Below are 20,231 nucleotides of genomic sequence, written 5' to 3' on the forward strand. Positions count from 1 at the left end.
AAAGTCGGATTTATAGAACGTTTGAGATGATAGAAAATTAAGAGTTTTATATTTGTATTTTTAGAGGCCCAGGATTTGCAGTTCACCACATCTTTCAGACAGGCATTCTCCAATCCTAAATTACCCTTCACCCTATGTCCTAGTAGTCATAAAACCCCAATAGCTTTAATCTTTAGCCCCAAACTGTAATTAACCCATATGCATAACATTTCCATTATTAACTTATCAATTGTCTGCTGTGCTGTAATGTTGCTATTTTTATATACATTGACATTTTGTTGTTACTGTAACTACGGTTCTAGCATATAAAATAGTATTTAAAATGAAGACCGTGATTGGGAGAGGAAACTTGTGCTTGGTCAAGTCTCTTGCAGATCAGAATAAATCACTCTTTAGACTTTAAGGGTTATTCAGAAAAGTGAGAATTGTTGGAAACTCAAAATTAAAATTAAAGTGCATTTCAAATGTAAGGTTAAAACAGTCCCAGTCAACTATGCTTCCAGTTTGGCTTTACATTTGAAATTCACTCTAAATTCACTTTGAATTCCAAACAATTCTCCCTTTAGCAAATAACCTTGATTCCAGCAAAGGTTTTCTCCAAGACTACTAAGGAAACAGTTAGATGAGTCAGTGAAAAGAGGATTTTCAGGCCATTAAATGAAAATATTTTTTTTTTAAATGCAACCAGAGTGATCGCCTGCAGATACAATACAAATTACTTCTTCACAGTAGAGGTTTGGTAAGATTGAGAAATACACAAACGATAGTTTCTATACAGGTAATTACATTGCTCTGGTGCAGAAACAGAACAAAGAAAATATATGTTGTATTGCCAACTACTTGCTATATTTTATTATAATTAATTTCTCTTTCATGTAGAAGCAACTTGTCATCAGGAACAGATTCCCAATTTTCAGTCAGCGGTGGATAGAATATGGAGGTTTGAACAAATGAAGTACAGTTTCCTGACAACATTTAGTGAAATAAATTATTATAACAGTGGTATAAATTATACAATATTTCTGTGCCTCTTAGCAGCAAACATGTTAACATATGATCTTACTAGGGACATAATTAGAATAAATGAAGGTACATTACATTTACGGATCCTGCGTGATTTCCTGTTGCTCAAGTTTCATCAACATTATTAATTTAAATTAATTTGCAACAAATTCTCCTTATCCTGGGTCAGAATCAGTTTCAGGTTTCTTTTCAAAGACACAATCATGATTTTCCATTAATATTATTTTGCAGTTGAGTACTAAAGATAATCCCCTAAATATCAATGTTCTTACCTTGAATTCTTTCTCGATGTTTGCTAGCTTAGCAAGCTCATTACTCAGCTCCAGTGCTGTATGAACCGGATCCTCACTAGATAGTGACAGGTAGGCTGGGCTCGCCAGTCCCTTGTAGGCATTTATCCTTGACCTTGAGTGACTGAAGGAGTCATGCTTCTGTTTTTCTGTACAATCACTGCACTTGCAGAAATAATCATGAGGTCTTTCTATCTTCGCTCCTTTTATCAACAGCATGTGGACAACTTCATATTTCTGGCAGTGAGCAGCAAGTATGATTGGGGTAATATCTGGTGAAAACCGGGTACCATCTTCATCATAGGAAAAAAAATCATCATCCTGAAGCTCCTGCTCACAAGGGCTAAGGGTGAGTCTTTTACTTGCCACAAAAGCTGAATGATTCAAAATGGCCTCCACTATCCTCACGTATCCTTTGCTGATTGCAAGAAGAAGAGCATCTCCTATACGCGCCAAGTTCTCCTTCTTGAGCAACAGCTCTGTCACCTCTAAATGTTCATTCCCTACAGCCAGCTGTAGGGCATTTTGACCCATGTAGTCGACACAGTTCACATTCAAGGTCTTTGACTCTTCCAGCATCTTTCTGACCACAGGAATGTTTCCATATTCTGCAGCATCCAGAAAGCGCTCCTCCTCTGCGGTCAGATTTGGACCCCTGTTGTTGAACATAAATGCTGGGCCTCTAACAGCCTGCCTCCGTCCCTTCTCCCTCATCATGGTAACACGCCTCATGGATGGGCTCCCATCACCTGCTCTAAAATAGAAGCAAGAGAAAATTAATCAGATGGAATTTCCAGTGTCCTATCTTTTATGTATCTACAAACCAGCTAATGTCAAATGTGTAAATATAGCAATGGTGATAAATATCTCATTTGATACAATAGTAAAACTACTTCGTTTTTTTTTTTTAATTTTTGCTTGATGGACTCGAATGGGATCAAATGTATTATGCAAATTCAGGGACAATATCTGAATTTGTCAATTTAATGAACAGCCTAATTGGAGTTTTATAGCCAATTCGACTTTTGTAACTGAATTTTAGGCAACTTCACAATTGTAAATAAGTGACGAATATCATAAAGAAACACTTATTTTAGCAGTGTTTATATACCTATAAATAAAATCTAAAAGCATTATACGTACAATATGACTAAGTGGCACTTAAAGTAAAAACAGTATATGTGGTAATACAGGCATGGTGATATTAATTACAGTGCCTCTGCTCGATGGACAGAGACTGATCAATGCAGCCAATGAGGTGTTGTGCTGTTTTCAGCAGAGATCACACACAATTAACAAAGAAATACGTCAAGTGCAGCCAGATGGGAGTGGGAGTCCCAAATACCACAAAAATGAAATCAAATTCCCAAGCACACTGATCAATTAAAGTGAGCAGACTTTATTACTTGATAAAGACTCTATAGCCAAGCCAAACCACCGCTCCAATAAAGTCAGCTCACAATAAATGATCAGTGCGCTCTGGAATTTGAGTAATACATATGTGCAGAATGGGACTGTCAAGGAAGGAGAAGACAGCTTTAATTTGTTTTGATCTTTAAAACAAAATCAGCGCAGTGAGTGCATGACGTTACAGGGGGTTTCTCTCTCATGTGTATACTGTACAAGGGGTTGGTTACGACAGGAAAAAGACAGTGATACAATTTAGATCACATAGCTTTTAATAAAAAAATATTTACATATGTTTAAAAGAATGTGATAATGGAAAAAAATTTAATGACTAGAGCACATTGGGAAGAAAAAGTTTGCGCTATCAATCATAACATGCTTACATCAGAGTTATTTTGTTAGCCATACAAATCATAGGAGGAAACAGCCAGCCTTTTATCTAAACTCCAAGAATAGACCCAGAGCAAAGTATTTATTTTAATGCCAAGAAACAGTTCCTACTACCCAGCAGTGAAAGCGGATCATTCATTTCTACGTCTAGTGGGTTGTAGGTGGAGGAATGAAAGAGGAAGTATGTATGTGCATGCTGATTCTAATTGTTAGAAATCAGAAGAATGTGTTTAGCACACAGTGTATTACAGGAGAAGCAGGACAAATACAATAGAAATTCAAGGCACACAAAATAACATCTCTCTTTGGTGCTCCTTATGCGGTCAGCCACAGACTGAAGAAATCAATCATAACAATGAGAACTATGTTTTGATCAGAAAAATGAGAGCTATGTAACGATAAATACCTGGTCACTTTTCAATGCCTTCTTTGTGAGCGAACAGCAAAATGTCAAAGTATTGAATCTCCTGCATACCCTTTACCCTATTTAGACATATTAAGCAGTAGGCACTGCAATTAACCCACTAAGTGCATACAAAGGCGATGAGCAATATGAAACTGAATGTTAATGACTTAAAATGTATCATTTCAAATGTGCCGTATTACTGTCAGTCACTTCAGAATTGCCTTAGCAATAGGGGACCATTAAATAAAAGCTAAAGGCATTAATTGATCTTGTATTTAATCAGTGCATCCAACCCCCTGTGCAATTAGCAGCAGTTTATTCATCCATATGCATCTGTTACCAGTAGTGATTGCCAGAAAAAAATTTAGATGGATACAGTATTATACTTGTCTGACCTTTACTGATTGATTGGCATTTTGTGCATTGGTAAAAACATGGCGCTGCTAGGGAATCTCACAAGGGGATACGTATGAAAGAAATAATTTGGGAGTATTTCAATGTAATGCTTTTATTTTGTTCAAAATGTTTGCTTTTGGCACAAAGCAGTACAAAACAGTTTGTAACACTCAGTCTAGGTTAAATGGTGGTTGCAAAAACCACTTATAGAAAGATAATGTATTGTGTCAAAACAATTGATCACTTGGGAATGACATCTTAAGATATATTACTGAACAGACTTCACAGAAATTGGGTACACTGGAGAATTGCTGACACATATAATCCAACATTAGATATTAAAAGGAATGCAAAATGACTAGAAAACATAGTAACATTCTGGAAAAAAGTCGGATAATGCAATTTAAAGAGCTAAATTTAATTATTTTAATCTCCACAAAGGAAATTATATGTATACAAGGGTCATTCATTAAAAAGTGAAGTGTCAAGAATTTAAAGTTAATTTTAGGTCACAATTGCTGAGTTGGAAACATTCCTCATTTCAGTTATGATATCAGGTTGGTTATTTTTCCTTTAAATTGTAATCCCTTTCTAACAAGTCACACTTTTGTCTGGAAAATTGCGAATCGGCTTGTTCATTTTGGGAAATTATGAATTTTATAAACATATCTCCAAGCAGTCATCGTAGATAAAGATATATTTTAAAAATGACTTTTATTTCTTCATTCACCACAACTTGCTGTTGCAGCACTGTACAAAGACAAAAACAAGACAATCAATTCATTCTAACAAAACCACATTTTCTATATGAAAACAGTGCACTTACAACCTAAAACTAAAGGTTGATTGTAGTGACTTGAAAACTAAGTTGGAACATTTACAGGTGTTACTAAAGGGAGAAATGTCCGGAATTCAAAGTGAATTTAAAATTTGGGACCAAAAAAGATTAAAAATTATCCAAGTCTGCTATGCTTGCATTTCAGCTATTTAGGTTAAGCCTTTCAACAATTCTCACTTTAGTAATTGGCCCTCTGTAAAGTTACTCACAAAAAATGGCGCACTAGCATCAACCTAGCCGAGGTTGCGGGGGGGCGGAGCTTGCCAGCCAAGCGGAGCAGACGTGCCTGGCTGGAGCTCCTGCGACTGGCAGCAGATTTCGGGACAAAAACCCCTACTACCCGCATTACCCAAGCGACACACAGCAATATTCGAGACGGGGGGTCGATGCACTACCTGGTGATACCCTACATAAGCACCCCGGAACCTGAACAGGCCAGCCCGAGGCCTGCGGCCTACGCTTAAACGAGCCGAGGTGAGACGGCCGCTCACCCGGCTCCGTGCCAGCAGCGGCAACAACCAGCCCGAGCCTCTCCCCCCCCCCCTCTGGACCGGCGGGGGTTATCCCGGTCTCCACTGATCGGCTCCACGCATCCCGCCTGCCTACCTAACGCGACAACCACGCGGTTCCTCTCAAAATGGCGGACGTGCCTCCTAGCTTTGAGATCAGGAGGCAGCATGAAGCGCCAGATAGATGGACGGCACATGAGCAAACAAAGCTCCGACTAGACGCAATATTCGCCCGTTTCTGGGCGCAACTAGAGGCACGAAACAAAGCAGCAACCCGACAAAGCAAAAGTGGAAGGGGGGAAAACGGAGAGTCACCCTCGGGCCCAAACGCCCGTCAAGCGGAAACATACCCAGCACTGAGCCCGCCTGGGCCAAGAGCCGACGGGGTTGATCTCCCCAAGCATCACCCACGGAGGTGGAAGATTCGCCGCAAGCAGCGACAAACCTGGCGACACAGCCAAATCCCGCCGGAGAAGGACCTGGCCCCAGGTATGCATAAAATTATTGGTTGGCGCAAGGCCTGTACCATGCGGAGGCCAGCCCGACGCCCTCAAGCCCAGAGAAGCCCCCGGCTAACCAGAGCCCGACCCCACCGACACTCAGGGGCATCTCTCTGAACGCCAAAGCCCAACCCAGCCCCACAGCAAATGCGGGAATCTCCCCAGCCACACTTCTCTCGAAGACCAAACCCAGCTGGAAACCGGGAGCGATCGGTGCCACGGCTCAAGAGGGATCATCCACACTCCCATGCCTCTCACCCGCGACAGAACTTACCTCTAGGGGCACCAGGGCAACCGCATGACCAAGCTCACAAGAAGCTCCACATTCGGACCGACGACACCCCCGGGCAGGCAGCCTCTCACTACCTAAGCAAGCGGACATGGGGGTCCCCGAAACACCCAGACCCGACAGCCGAGATAGGTGAGCCCCTAAGTGGAAAATACAGCACGGCAGATATTCTCAAAGGCATAGGATAAAGGGGACACTCTGGGACATGAGGCACGAAGCATGGGATGCGCAGCCTCTCGCGGTGGCATACAATAGTTCCCGCTTTAAGAACCTACCGACACACTTTTCCACAGCTGACTCTCGTATTTCACCTACCTAGCCCATCCAAGCCTATGCAGGACTTCCTAACCTGTGAAACTCGGATACTGGCAAGCTTATATTCATATGTTCTGTATACCTAGCCAGATAATTATAGTGACTAGCTTTATATTGTATGTATGATATTCCTGTCACTTGCATTGTTTTGTCACCTATCATACGGTTAAGAATGACATGCTACCGCTCATGGGCATAATTCCCTCAAGCTTCTTGTTAAGTTTTCTCCCCTTGTTACTCATGCTCAAGATATGCCCGGTTTAACTGCATACATCCTCTTAGCCTGTCACAAATTGAGAGCTCTCTCTGATGTTAGCTATAGCATAGTCAGATATTCTATAAGCCTGATTTGCTAGCCTGATTTACTAGCCTGATTTACTAGCCTGATTTACTAGCCTGATTTATATGCCTGTCGTCTAAGCCTGTTTTATACACCTGTTATTCATGCATATTTCATCTTTACAAATAACAAAAAAAAAGTGCATTGTCTATTTACCCCCTACTGTAACTAATGTCTTGAAACCTGCATATGGAATGCCGTTGGGGTACCATATGTATGCCTGTGACTACTATACGCACTACAAAAATAAAGAATTAAAAAAAAAAAAAAACCTAGCCGAGGTTGCAAACAGCTAAGTCCGAAATTGAGGCAGCTGCATCAATCTAACAACAATCACAGCAAGTTCAATAAAGCAATATCAGTACTAGGTCGCGTCAAACCAACCAAAAATGCCAAGCTGTGGCCTTCATGACTTACTAGTTTTTCTCAGTGTCTCTATTAACACAAAGTGCATGCAAATATGATATATGTGTTGATGCATATATGATGCTAGAGGCATTATGCATTTTGTTTCTTTGGGCTATATCTAAAAACAGCTCGCAAAACCTGCAGTTCTCCAGTTCTCTTGCATGCTGCCTTTGCAAGCCCTCACCTTCTTCCTCAGGCCATATATTATGTGGCTGTCCAATCACTGACTTCCCAATGTAGATCAATGAAAAATCTTTGCAAGGTAAGTGCTCTGGGCAATTGCTGCCTCTTAAGCTTAGCTCAACTGAGTTAACCAAACCAGGAAGTAACACGACTGGTTGTCTGATTGACAGACAGGGGGTGTAACCAGGTTAGTTTATAAAAGTGTCAATTTCTATTGAAATTTATTTAGTAAAATAAAATGTAAAAAATACTCTTCACACATAAAGCATTTCAGCAATTTAAAGCTCTTAAGAGATCAATTTCAAGATCTTTTCACAAAATAATCAATGGCGTTCCCTTGAAAATCAACTTGTAAAAAATACTTAACTTGTCTGAGTTGGAGGTTTTATCCTACTCGGCTAATTATCCTCATTCTTCTAAATCACTAGAACTTGCTGTTATCCTTACTTAGCTCGTGAAGAAATTCCATAAATACTAATAAATTGTGCATGTGCATATTGTTTTATACATGGGACTCCTTGAATGCATTTAATTTCACGTATGCGGTTGTTAACTAATGTTTGTTCACTGAACTGGAAATATGGAGAACTGACAAGTAAAAAGCAAATTTCAAGTTAAAATAAATATATATTTGTTTAAATGTTCCAATACAGCTATTTTGGCTTAAAATGTGTGATTTCCCTTCCCAATTCCATTTAACAGTCTCTTTAATAAATAACCATTTAAAGCAAGGAGAAATGACAAGCAGATTTTTTTATTCTGCTATTTTGGCCAAAAATCTGGAAATCAATTATCAATTTTCTACATTATCTGTGTTATTCACTAAAATTATGTCTTTTTTGAAAACATGAATTTGTTCATTTTAGACATTCCTTTTTGTAATTTTTAACAAAAAAACACGGTGGACTTGTTTCAACAGACTGGACTACTCAATTTATTGAGTAAGGTTACTAGCCAACCACAGTTATAAATTAGCCTAATTCCTGTTAATTTAACGAATTTGTTACTATTTATCGATTTCTCTTAGTGGTCCTTGACTACTTGCGTTGAAGAACTATGAAACAGATTAACGATCGAGATACTCTGCTGACCCCATTGTCCACTAGTTTAATGAGTTTATATATTAGCAATTACTCGTTTTGAAAGATAAACGGCTTTGTAATGGTAAATTTGTAATGTCAATGAAAGGGCAGCTAATGCTAATTGTAGCAATGAGGGAACTTGATGTAATGATTACTTCACAGATTTTGCATCTCTAATGAAGAAATGTAATGTCAGTTGCTAAATACCATACAATTATCATTTATGATTGTTACTTTTGAAAGGGCTCTTATTTGTGATTTGTGTATTTGTTATTATGTTGTCAAATGTACACATGTGATATTATATTTGTGATATGTATGTATGTTTGTTTTGTTATGTCAATATGTACCTGTTCTGTCTTACTTACAGTTACAAGGATACTAGGGCATCTGGGCATATATTTTTTTTATTTTGCAAATGATTAATTTTAGCACCAGTGCTTGATAAGCAGATTCTAAGTAAACCCCATTTACAATGTTGCAGCCAAATGCATTCAGTTTCATGACTATGGACGGATAAATGCAAAGGCTTGGCCTGCAGTTGTGGGAGGGGCATGTTACCCTACTTAAACCCCCTACTCAACTTCCTCCGTTCCATACGTGCTTTTAGCGATCCGCATGTCGCTATTTCCGGTCGCCATCTGCTTCCCTTGTGGTTCTCCTAGCCTGGCCGTTTCGTCCACGCTCATTTCTGGGGCTTTGCTCTGGTCGGCTGTCTGTCCTGTCATCTCGTTTCTGTTGTCGTGAGTTACTTACCTCCATTCAGGAGTTTTTCCTTTCCCCTTGTTTCCTGCTGCTCGCTTGGTTTCGCATGGGTTCGTGGCTATCGGGCGTTCGCCTGTTTTCCCTGACTGGTCCCGCCATTTCTCCTGTCTTGCTTGGTTTCTGCACTATTTGCTCAAACATTCAGGGAGCCCATTATGCTTCATGTGTGCACACGGTCACGCATCGGTTAGGGGACTTTCACTCACAGTGCGCTCAGTCTGCCTTACATCCGAGCTACATAAGGCAGAGCGGGTGGTAGCAGGGTTTTTGTTACAAGGCATCCACCTATTGATACAATGTTGCAAGGCTCCCCAGGCTTTTCAGGGTGCGTTAATACATTGTGCAGCGCGGTAGCGCCGCTTGAGCCATAGCCTATACTAGGGTTTCACACTGCTTGTTTCTGACTGGGAGTGAGGTAGAGTTGCCCTCGCTTTGCATTAGAGGCCACTGCTCCTGGCTACGTTTTCACACTTTATACACTTGCCCCGTTTTTTTTACTTATTTCACGTATCTTGAGCGTGCATGTCAGCCATTGGTTTCTCACACGTGTTCTGGAGTTGGTGGGTTTGACTGGATGTATTGCCTGCATACGTGGAGGAACTACCCACTGAGCTGTTTAGGCCTACTGATTGTTATTAGTCGATTTTGGGCTTGCTTGTCTGCCTTTCCCATCCCACTGTTAAATCCTCTCCTCATATTTGGGGTCATTTACTATTTATTTTGTTACAAGTCGGTTTTGCACGTTTACAGACTTTTTAGGGATTCCATTTGTATATGTTGGTTTTGTGCATGCTCCAATTTATCTCAATTATTTTTCATGTTCCCTTAGTTTTTCTCTGTCCTGGGTAAAAGGGAAATACGGCCTAGTCGCAGGGTCCGACCCACGTTCTTCTTTCAAGTTTTTTCTTGTTTCTCTGCTTGGCCGGGCCAAGTTTGCCCGTCTTTACTCCTCGTGCTACGTTATTTTCCTGAACCCCCCACGTTTTCGCTCCGCGTTCCTCAGGTACGTACTCTCTCACACTCCCTTCCCTCCCCTCTTAGTTAGCTGTTGCTGGCTGTCAGGATCCTAGGTGTCCACTAGTTGTAATTCCCCTGGCTTCTTCACCTTAGGTTAGTGGTCCCGCGAGGCCAACACCCATCCTCATACTCGGAGGTACTACGCCCCTCAGGCCAACTCATAGTTAGTCGCCTCGCATTGTGGCATAGAGAGGGCCTCACCTGTCACTCCCATTCTATCTTATGTTTACCTGTCACCGAGAGGCCAACACCCCGCCAACGCATAGATAGAGCCTCTCACGCCGCTTGGCATCTAGCAGGGCCTCACCTGTCACCAAAACCTAGTTTTAATTGTTTCGCCTTTTTGGCATTAGCTAGTATGCCAGCCCACACACAGACACAGACACACACACAGACACACACACAGACACACACACAGACACACGCATGCTTTGGGTCGCTTATACGCTGTCTATTTGTTTCTTTTTTAGCGGGTCTCCACTGCCAGGAGCTGGCATACTATTTTTCCCCCCCGGCTCTCTGGCTAGGTCTGGTACTCATCACGCTGTGGAGTTTCGGCTACTTCTACCTTTTTTTTTTTTTCGTGTCAGGGTCTTTTTCTTGCTTCGCTGCGGTTCTCACGAATCAACCTATTCCCTCCCCGGCAGCCTTTCGGACAGCTGAACTCTCAGTGTCTGTCCACCTCCGTGGGTAATGCTGTTGCTGGAGGGCACCCTGAGAACACTCTTACTTCTCCGTTGTTTGCCCCCCTGTTTTGTCTTCACTACTGTCATCTATGGGGGTAGATTCGGATGGCAGTTTGGGTAATTGGCATCTGCCGCTCTGGCTGGATGCGAGCCAGATTTCCTGCACATTTTTCGTACGATCTGTCCTGTGCCTCATCTACGCATTTCACATGGCTCTGCCTACGGCCTCTCCCGTAGCCACTGCGTTTTCGGGGTTTTTACTCGCTTACTTCCAGCATGGTCGGCTCGTGGTAATTTTTCTTTCACGTCTGGCTCTTTCTACTAATGCTCGCGGTACATGTGTTAGGTACATGTCTTCTCCTTTGAGGCCCCTTTTTTCATGTAAACTGTTACTGTCTCTGTTGCTATGTTGTCTGCAATTGGTTTTCGCTTCTTTTGCCACCTCTACCTTGCATCAACTCTACCTATCTGGTTTACAACTGCACATGAATATGCAGGTTTTACCATTCATACGCAGCTTCATGTCCTCATACCAGATTAGTACCATACTCAGGACGTTTCAGGTTCCCGGGTAAATTTCACATTTTACAGATTTCCCATCAGCATCCAATTAGTTCAATCAATATTTGACCTATTAGATGCCCTATAAACCAGGCACCACCCTTCAATGTAGGGTTATAGCTGCTTGATCCAAGGATAAATCTGACTGCCATTCTGGGGTCAAGAAGGAATTTTTCCCTAGCTTGTTGCAAATTGGAAGCGCTTCATGCTGGTTTTTTTCGCCTTCTTTTGGATCAACTGCAAAGAACAAATGTGAGGAAGGCTGAACTCGATGGACGCAAGTCATTTTTTCGGCTATGTAACTACGTAACCTAGTTGAGCCGTTATACCTGCTTTCATGGTTTCTTGGGTCCCACATATTTACCACAACCACCACATCTATTCCCCATATGTACCACGTACCGTCAAGTTTTTTCAACAGGCATTTTCTATATAGCTAGGCAATGTAAGGTCTTTTGTTTTATCAGTTGTTGATTGTTCCACGCTTCTGGCATGTATCTATTTTTTGCCCTCTTTTATTACAGGCCTACCACAACGTTGGTTCCGGCACACCTCAACCGACTTATTTCCCCCTTTACTATAATACTCTTTGTATACTTCCTATACGGCCTTATTTGCCCCTCACACAAATGCAAAGGCTTGGCCTGCAGTTGTGGGAGGGGCATGTTACCCTACTTAAACCCCCTACTCACCTTCCTCCGTTCCATACGTGCTTTTAGCGATCCGCATGTCCCCACCCCCCACTCCCTCTATCTATACTTTTTATTACACCTCATGGGTGGGCCCTCTTTTATTACAGGCCTACCGCAACGTTGGTTCCGGCACACCTCAACCGACTTATTTCCCCCTTTACTATGCTACTCTTTGTACATTCCTATACGGCCTTATTTGCCCCTCACACAAATATATTTACTGTGTGTGTTCTAAATTATTTTTAAAACTGTCCTGCATTTAGGGCAATATTAATCAAAACTCAAACAGCCAGTATTTCTGTGCATTATTTAAGATAAGGGATAGTCACCACTGTAACCAGTAGAGTTCCATGCATCTAAGAATTTAGCACTGTCACTGAAAATAACTTTATCTTGAGTAATGTGGCCTGTAGCAAGCAAATTAATATCAGCAATTTGAAAATATAATATATTAGGCAGGTGGTTTTAATGTTGTGGCTGATCAGTGTATAGCATAGAAATACAAAAAAATAAGGAAGGTAAATAGAGAAGTAAGAAACTGAAATAATAAAATTTACTATTTTGAGGCAAGGCACCTACTTTGCCTTGTTAAAACCCCCCCTCCCATACATCCATATATGTTCCATAAAAATTAAATATGAAACACAATAGTTCTCTCTGAAAATGAAATTTTAGCTAGCTCTAAGAGGGATTATTGACACCAATGCATTTATTTTACAGAGAGGACCATAATGTTTTATATTTTATTTATTAGAGAACATTTATCAAAAGAAAATAGAGTATAACAATTAGGAAATATCACGTTCTTATTTCTTTATCCTCCTTACTTGTTTTTGTACATTTCTGCTGCTGTCCAGGAATATCTGCCTCCGGGACATATGAGAGCAGATTGGAGGGGATGCCATGCTACCATTTCTAGAGCGCCTCCTAGCCTCAATGAGCATCAGAGGCAGCGCAGATCTAGGGATATTAACTCAGCATTCAGAATCTGCAAAGTTGCTTCTGCTCCTGCGGGCGCACCAAGAAACATAATTGCAGTGACTAAAGACATAGAATAGCAGTACGGTCTGCAGTCATGTCCAAATCCAGAGAGCTTGAAAATTCCCAATTTGAAGGCTGTGACACAGCCATATACGGAGACCTCCCGTTCGCAGTACTGACAGAGAAGAGGCAACTGCCACCGGTGGCTAGACAGCTGAGGGATGCGGCAATCAGATAATGTTGGGGGTGGATGACTCCCTACTATTCCCGCAGGGAGATGACACACTCACCCAGAGACTTTCCTCCAGAGACTAAACTTGCCAGTACTAAACCTAGTGAGTGCTCAGAAGGCTGGGGCCAGTGCACAGCGCCAACTCAAAGTTTACCCTCTATACTCACAGTCCCAATTTTAGGTCACAACCGTACTTCCCTTGAAAATGCTGCCACCATAGTAAATCACTGTTCCTGCCCTCCATTAGTTTTCCAACTCAGTGCTCAGTGTCACAGAGCATGCATCCCCTGACATATTTTGTTATCTCTGCTTAGGTTTTAATTTCAGTATTGTTTTGTTTTACAATCCCAGACCAGATCAGGTTGAGACAAGTTAAAAATAATTGACATCACCTGTCTCAATAGCTAGAATGTCCTGTATAGCGTGTTACCAAAGTTATGTTATAGGTTACACATACTGCCTCTAGTACGAAGATATCTTAACAATGTATTTTTTTCATTGTTCATACCATGAACAAGCTGTATTTTGAGTATAAAAACTCCAATAAAATACAAATTGAAAAAAAAAAAATATGTAGACAAATATCCCCTGAAAAACTGGTCAATACTGGAATTGTGATATAAGGTCGCTATAATCTGCATAATGCATAGGAAATTTAAATGCTACCTTGCCTCTCCACTCGCTGTAAAGGAGCCTCTTTGGCTAAGTGTACATTGGCTGTACATTGCATTCTGGCAGTGAGTTCAGTACTTATAAGGTGGGCATTGGACACATTACAGAGCTTCTTAGCAGACTGAAATAGTAGTTTGCCGTGCCTTGTATATTACAAATGCCTGATTTTAGACAAGCAGTAGCTACCCTAATAACATTCAAACCAAGCAAAAATAATGCTGATAAATAAGAAAACAATTATTAGTAAGTAGATATAATTAAACATATTCAATACATTATAAAAATATGATAAAACAAAGTAAAAAAGGTGAGAAGTAAATGCACACCTTTAAGGAGTATAGAACCAAGAAAAATATTATTATCCATCTTCCAATTGCTGTCACAGAGATCACAAGTATGCCCATGGGTGTAGGAACCCCAAAATATCTGTGGGGGATAGCGTTTTTACTCGCTGGGTGTATTCTTATTCCGTAAACTAGGAGTTGTTCATCCCATTGTACAGCGCTACGGAATTTGCAGTCGCTATATAAATGATTAAATAATAACATTAAAGGGTTACTACAGGGAAGGGGTTTTACTTACCCGGATACAGCACCGGGATCCTCCTGATTAGATCCACCCCTACCCCTCCCATGAATATTAGAACCCCACCTACCCCTTCCACGCATATTAACCCCCCTACCCCTTCAATGCATATTAGTACTCCCCTAACCCCTTCCAATAATTTTTCTACCTCCCCCCTCCTCCTATCCATATTAGTAGCCCCCCTAAACCCTTCCAATTATTTTTCTACCTACCCCTCTCCCCCTATCCTTATTATTAGCCCCCCTAACCCTTTCCAATAATTTTTCTGCCATGTTAACTAACGCCAGTGCTGGAGTGCCGCCGTGTTTACATTAAAAGGCCTGGAGGGACAGGCTATAGACACCAGAACCACTACATTAAGCTGCAGTGGTTCTGGGGACTATAGTGTTTCTTTAATGTGAGGTAAATTAGAGATTAGTTCCAAGAATAATATGCTAGATTGCCTACTTACAAACAGATGAGGATGATGATGGGCTCTAGCTGCAGTCTGGCTCCACTGGTCTGGTGTAGAACAGACTCTCTGGAGGCTGTTTGTAACTGTGGTCACAAAAATCAATGTTCTGGGAGAACAGGAAGCAGCTCCATTTTTAGGGGGCCCTTTACACAGCTCAAAATCTGGGTCCCAGGGTCGACCTTCATGTTCCACCAATGAGTTTGTTCACAGGGGGTGGAGTGTGTAGGGGATGTCCTGATATGTGTGTAAGGAATGTATTGTGTGAATCTGTGTTTGTATGTGTAAGGGCTGCAAGGTGTGTTTCTGTGTATGTACGGGATGCAGTGTGTGCGTCTGTAAGGGGTGCATTGAGTGTGTGTACAGGGTGCATTGAGTGTGTGTAAGGAATGCATTGTGTGTTTCTGTGTGTGTAAGGGTTGCATGATTGTGTGATTGTGTGTGTGTGTGTGTGATGGATGTCAATCTCTCTCCCTCCCTTGTCACTCTCTTTATCTCCCTCCCTCCCTCCCTTGTCACTCTCTTTCTCCCCCTCCCTCCCTCCCTTGTCACTCTCTTTCTCCCCCTCCCTTGTCACTCTCTTTCTTCCCCTCCCTCCCTTGTCACTCTTTCTCCCCTCCCTCCCTTGTCACTCTTTCCCCCTCCCTCCCTCCCTTGTCACTCTCTTTCTCCCCCTCCCTCCCTTGTCACTCTTTTTCTCCCCCTCCCTCCCTTGTCACTCTTTTTCTCCCCCTCCCTCCCTTGTCACTCTCTTTTTTCTCCCCCTCCCTCCCTCGTCATTCTCTTCCTCCCCTCTCCCCTACATCTATAGTAGCATGGCCAAGCTCTGTATGATCCGCGGGTACAGGGAGATTTTGTTTCCTGTACCCGGCCGGACTAAAAGGAAGTGCACACTCTCTCAGTGCGCACTTCCTGTTAGTCCGGCCGGGTACAGGAGACAGATGCTCCCTGTACCCGCGGACCATACAGGGCTTGGCCACGCTACAGTGAGGGAGTGACAGGAGGGAGCGCTGAGTGCTTCCCTCCTGTCAGACCCTCTCCTCACGCTGCGCAAAATCTGCTCAAAATCTGGGTCCCAGGGTCCACCTTCATGTTCCACCAATGAGTTTGTTCACAGGGGGTGGAGTGTGTAGGGGATGTCCTGATATGTGTGTAAGGAATGCATTGTGTGAATCTGTGTTTGTATGTGTAAGGTCTGCAAGGTGTGTTTCTGTGTATGTACGGGATGCAGTGTGTGCGTCTGTAAGGGGTGCATTGAGTGTGTGTACGGGGTGCATTGAGTGTGTGTAAGGAATGCATTGTGTGTTTCTGTGTGTGTAAGGTTTGCATGATTGTGTGATTGTGTGTGTGTGTGTGTGTGTGTACGGGGTGCATTGAGTGTGTGTAAAGAATGCATTGTGTGTTTCTGTGTGTGTAAGGGTTGCATGATTGTGTGATTGTGTGTGTGTGTGTGTGTGAGGGATGTCAATCTCTCTCCCTCCCTTGTCACTCTCTTTCTCACCCTCCCTCTCTCCCTTGTCACTCTCTTTCTCCCCCTCCCTCCCTTGTCACTTTCTTTCTCCCCCTCCCTCCCTTGTCACTCTTTCTCCCCCTCCCTCCCCTGTCACTCTTTCTCCCCCTCACTCCCCTGTCACTCTTTCTCCCCCTCCCTCCCTCCCTTGTCACTCTCTTCCTCCTCTCCCTCCCTTGTCACTTTCTTTCTCCCCCTCCCTCCCTTGTCACTCTTTCTCCCCCTCCCTCCCCTGTCACTCTTTCTCCCCCTCATTCCCCTGTCACTCTTTCTCCCCCTCCCTCCATTGTCACTCTCTCTTTCTCCCCCTCCCTCCATTGTCACGCTCTCTTTCTCCTCCCTCCCTCCCTCCCTTGTCACTTTCTTTCTCCCCCTCCCTCCCTCCCTTGTCACTTTCTTTCTCCCCCTCCCTCCCTCCCTTGTCACTTTCTTTCTCCCCCTCCCTCCCTCCCTCCCTCCCTTGTCACTCTCTTTCTCCCCCCCTCCCTTGTCACTCTCTTTCTCCCCCTCCCTCCCTCCCTTGTCACTCTCTTTCTCCCCCTCCCTCCCTTGTCACTCTCTTTCTCCCCCTCCCTCCCTTGTCACTCTCTTTCTCCCCCTCCCTCCCTTGTCACTCTTTCTCCCCCTCCCTCCCTCCCTTGTCACTCTCTTTCTCCCCCTCCCTCCCTCCCTTGTTACTCTCTTTCTCCCCCTCCCTCCTTCCCTTGTCACTCTCTTTCTCCCCTCCCTCCCTCCCTTGTCACTCTCTTTATCCCCCTCCCTCCCTCCCTTGTCACTCTCTTTCTCCCCCTCCCTCCCTTGTCACTCTCTTTCTCCCCCTCCCTCCCTTGTCACTCTCTTTCTCCCCCTCCCTCCCTTGTCACTCTTTCTCCCCCTCCCTCCCTCCCTTGTCACTCTCTTTCTCCCCCTCCCTCCCTCCCTTGTTACTCTCTTTCTCCCCCTCCCTCCTTCCCTTGTCACTCTCTTTTTTCTCCCCCTCCCTCTCTCGTCATTCTCTTCCTCCCCTCTCCCCTACATCTATAGTAGCGTGGCCGAGCTCTGTATGATCCGCAGGTACAGGGAGATTTTGTTTCCTGTACCCGGCCGGACTAAAAGGAAGTGCACACTCAGTGTGCACTTCCTGTTAGTCCGGTCGGGTACAGGAGACAGATGCTCCCTGTACCCGCAGACCATACAGGGCTCGGCCACGCTACAGTGAGGGAGTGACAGGAGGGAGCGCTGAGTGTTTCCCTCCTGTCAGCCCCTCTCCTCATGCTGCGCCCGGGCGGTGCGCCCTCATGGACGCACCAGCCTGGGCAAAGCTGCAGCCGCCTGAGGCTCTCTGCAGAGCGCTTGGGCGGCTGCAGCATGAGGGGGGCCAGCGGAGCTGGGGGGGGTTTCTCCAGAACCTGTCCCCCCCCGCCTGATTTGCTAGGGTGGATGCGTCCTCCCCACCCCTCCCCCCGGTTCCTACGCCCATGAGTATGCCTATAATATACATAATAGATAGTTCATTTAGCAAGTGGTAATTTGCCCAAAATGTGTTTTTCAATCCTGCTTTCAAATAAATGTTATACTAAGTATTAAAAAAGAATGGATCAAAAAAGAGTCAGAGTGCTGATGGCTTGCTAAATATGGATCATGGTTTTTACAAATACACAAGTGACTATGTATATGCGTATATGCTTGATGCAAGTACTGAATTAGTTTATACTGTTGCCCAGGAAATTGCTTCACACAGCCATTCCAGGTATGCAAGATGCCTGTTTTATTGTTTAACAATGTAAATATTAAGCAAACAAAACACAAATCCTATCTCAGCAGAGTGCTAATTAATAGAGAAGTAGCTCTATTGATGTATGGTTCTCCTGATTGCCAACAAAACACATCATTAAATAATATAAGACAAATCCCTCTAACTTTAACTCTTTTAGCCATCACCTCCAAATTTCCCCTACTACATCTTGTCTCAAATCCCCATTTTATCCTTTAGATTGTAAGCTCACGGGCTATGGAGCTAAGCACTTTGTATAAAAGAGCTCCAATGGCTAGTTATCAGCTTACGGGCAGGGCTCTCTCTACCTCTTGTATTTTTCTGTGTATATTGTATGTTCTCCACTAACTGTACAGTGCTACGGAATCTGTTGGCGCTTTATAAATAGCAGTAATAAATAAATAAATAAATACTAACTTCTTAGCAGCCTTCCCAGTGACACAACTCTCTTTCATCTGGGAATGGAATCCAAGTCTATCCTCGGGTCAGGGAAAGCGGCTGCCTGATTACTTAGCTTGTCAGGTGAATGAAATTACTTATTTGAAATGCTGGTTCAATGAGCAGGCACATCTTTCACCATTTGCTTTTTTATGAGTTATGTAGGACTTAAATTTTTATTATTTTTATAGCCCTTTATATAGCGCCAACATAGCACTTTACAGCTTTACAATAAATGACCAATAATGCTATATTAGGAATGGTGTTAATATGATATTAGACAGTTTGTATGAGAAAACATTAAATGGGCACTCTGTGTAACATAACCACTACCGCTGACATTTTGTTGCCTATAGTTTCTATAGTTCCAATGTGCCATTCACCACTTCTTTATAAAGCTGTTTCGGAGCAGTCTGTCAAGAGTCCAGGTCTCCCCAGCACTAAGCAGTGTCTAGAGGTTGGTTAGTGTCCTTTTAACCCCTTAAGGACACATGACGTGTGTGACATGTCATGATTCCCTTTTATTCCAGAAGTTTGGTCCTTAAGGGGTTAAAGTATTATCTATCATGCATTTTATTTAAAGGTGGTATGAAGGGGTAGAACTCACAAAACTAAACTGACACATTTAAAATACATGCCATCAACTGTCTGTTCCCACATAAAGTATCAGGGCTGCAGACACCGAGAGTGGGTCGATACACTAGAGCTGACATACTTGCTCGGATTCCGATGTGAGGACCTAGGTCTGTTAGCCCTTATTGTCGACTACACAATGAGAGGCCTGAGAGATCGAAACAGTGGTTAACTCCTCATGGTACGAGACCTACGTGTCTCATGAGCAGAGAGATGTTTATTATGGTTTTTACAGTATGATACACACCTGTTAATGTTTATTCCGCAATGCAAGTCCTGTAAATAGGGACCTGCGCGTCCCACTGTGTATATGTTTTGATATAACTCACTTGACACTACCATGAAAAATGAAAAATACTAATAAAAATATATTAAAAAAAAAAAATACAAGCCGTGTTTTAAGTGGCTGTTGGCTTTCACCAATCAGAAAACAATAGGAATTCATATCATACTCAAATCTATAGAGAATGTTAAATGAATAGTTTGCTGTAAAAACTGCTGTAAGATGCACATTGTCTGTTATATGTAGAAACAGCAGGGTGGATTTGATTTAAATCAAGTTCACAAAGCCTAGGCTGGACCTAGAGCAGCCAAAAAACTAAATGTATTAAAAATATATATAATAAAATGGCTTCTGAGTTTTAAATCACATTACCTTGTACCAGGTAATACATCCAATGCACTTAGTGCATAACCAGCAACCAGGGGCAATGCTAAGAGACAAAGCAACATTAGAGCTTCAACAATTAACTATATTAGGCACACACTTACTGCAGTGGGGCCTGTTTTTTAAAAGTGTTTAGGAGATGAGTTGTGGACATGTGTATTCTTTATTGTTAATGTCAATTATGCACCTGAAACAGACAGCAGTCTCTTTTC

General features: G+C 42.7%; 1 protein-coding gene across 2 annotated transcripts in view; it reads right to left on the minus strand.

Annotated features, from left to right (window-relative positions):
- Positions 1-20,231, minus strand: part of TRPC3 (transient receptor potential cation channel subfamily C member 3) — a 207,759-nt gene that overhangs the window by 140,875 nt on the left and 46,653 nt on the right. For both annotated transcript variants that reach the window (XM_063458397.1, XM_063458396.1), the window contains exon 2: positions 1,296-2,067. In XM_063458397.1, the coding sequence (XP_063314467.1) occupies positions 1,296-2,067 (772 nt within the window). The remainder of the gene's footprint in view (positions 1-1,295; positions 2,068-20,231) is intronic.

This window comes from Pelobates fuscus, chromosome 6 (genome assembly GCF_036172605.1).
Source record: "Pelobates fuscus isolate aPelFus1 chromosome 6, aPelFus1.pri, whole genome shotgun sequence".
NCBI lineage: Eukaryota > Metazoa > Chordata > Amphibia > Anura > Pelobatidae > Pelobates > Pelobates fuscus.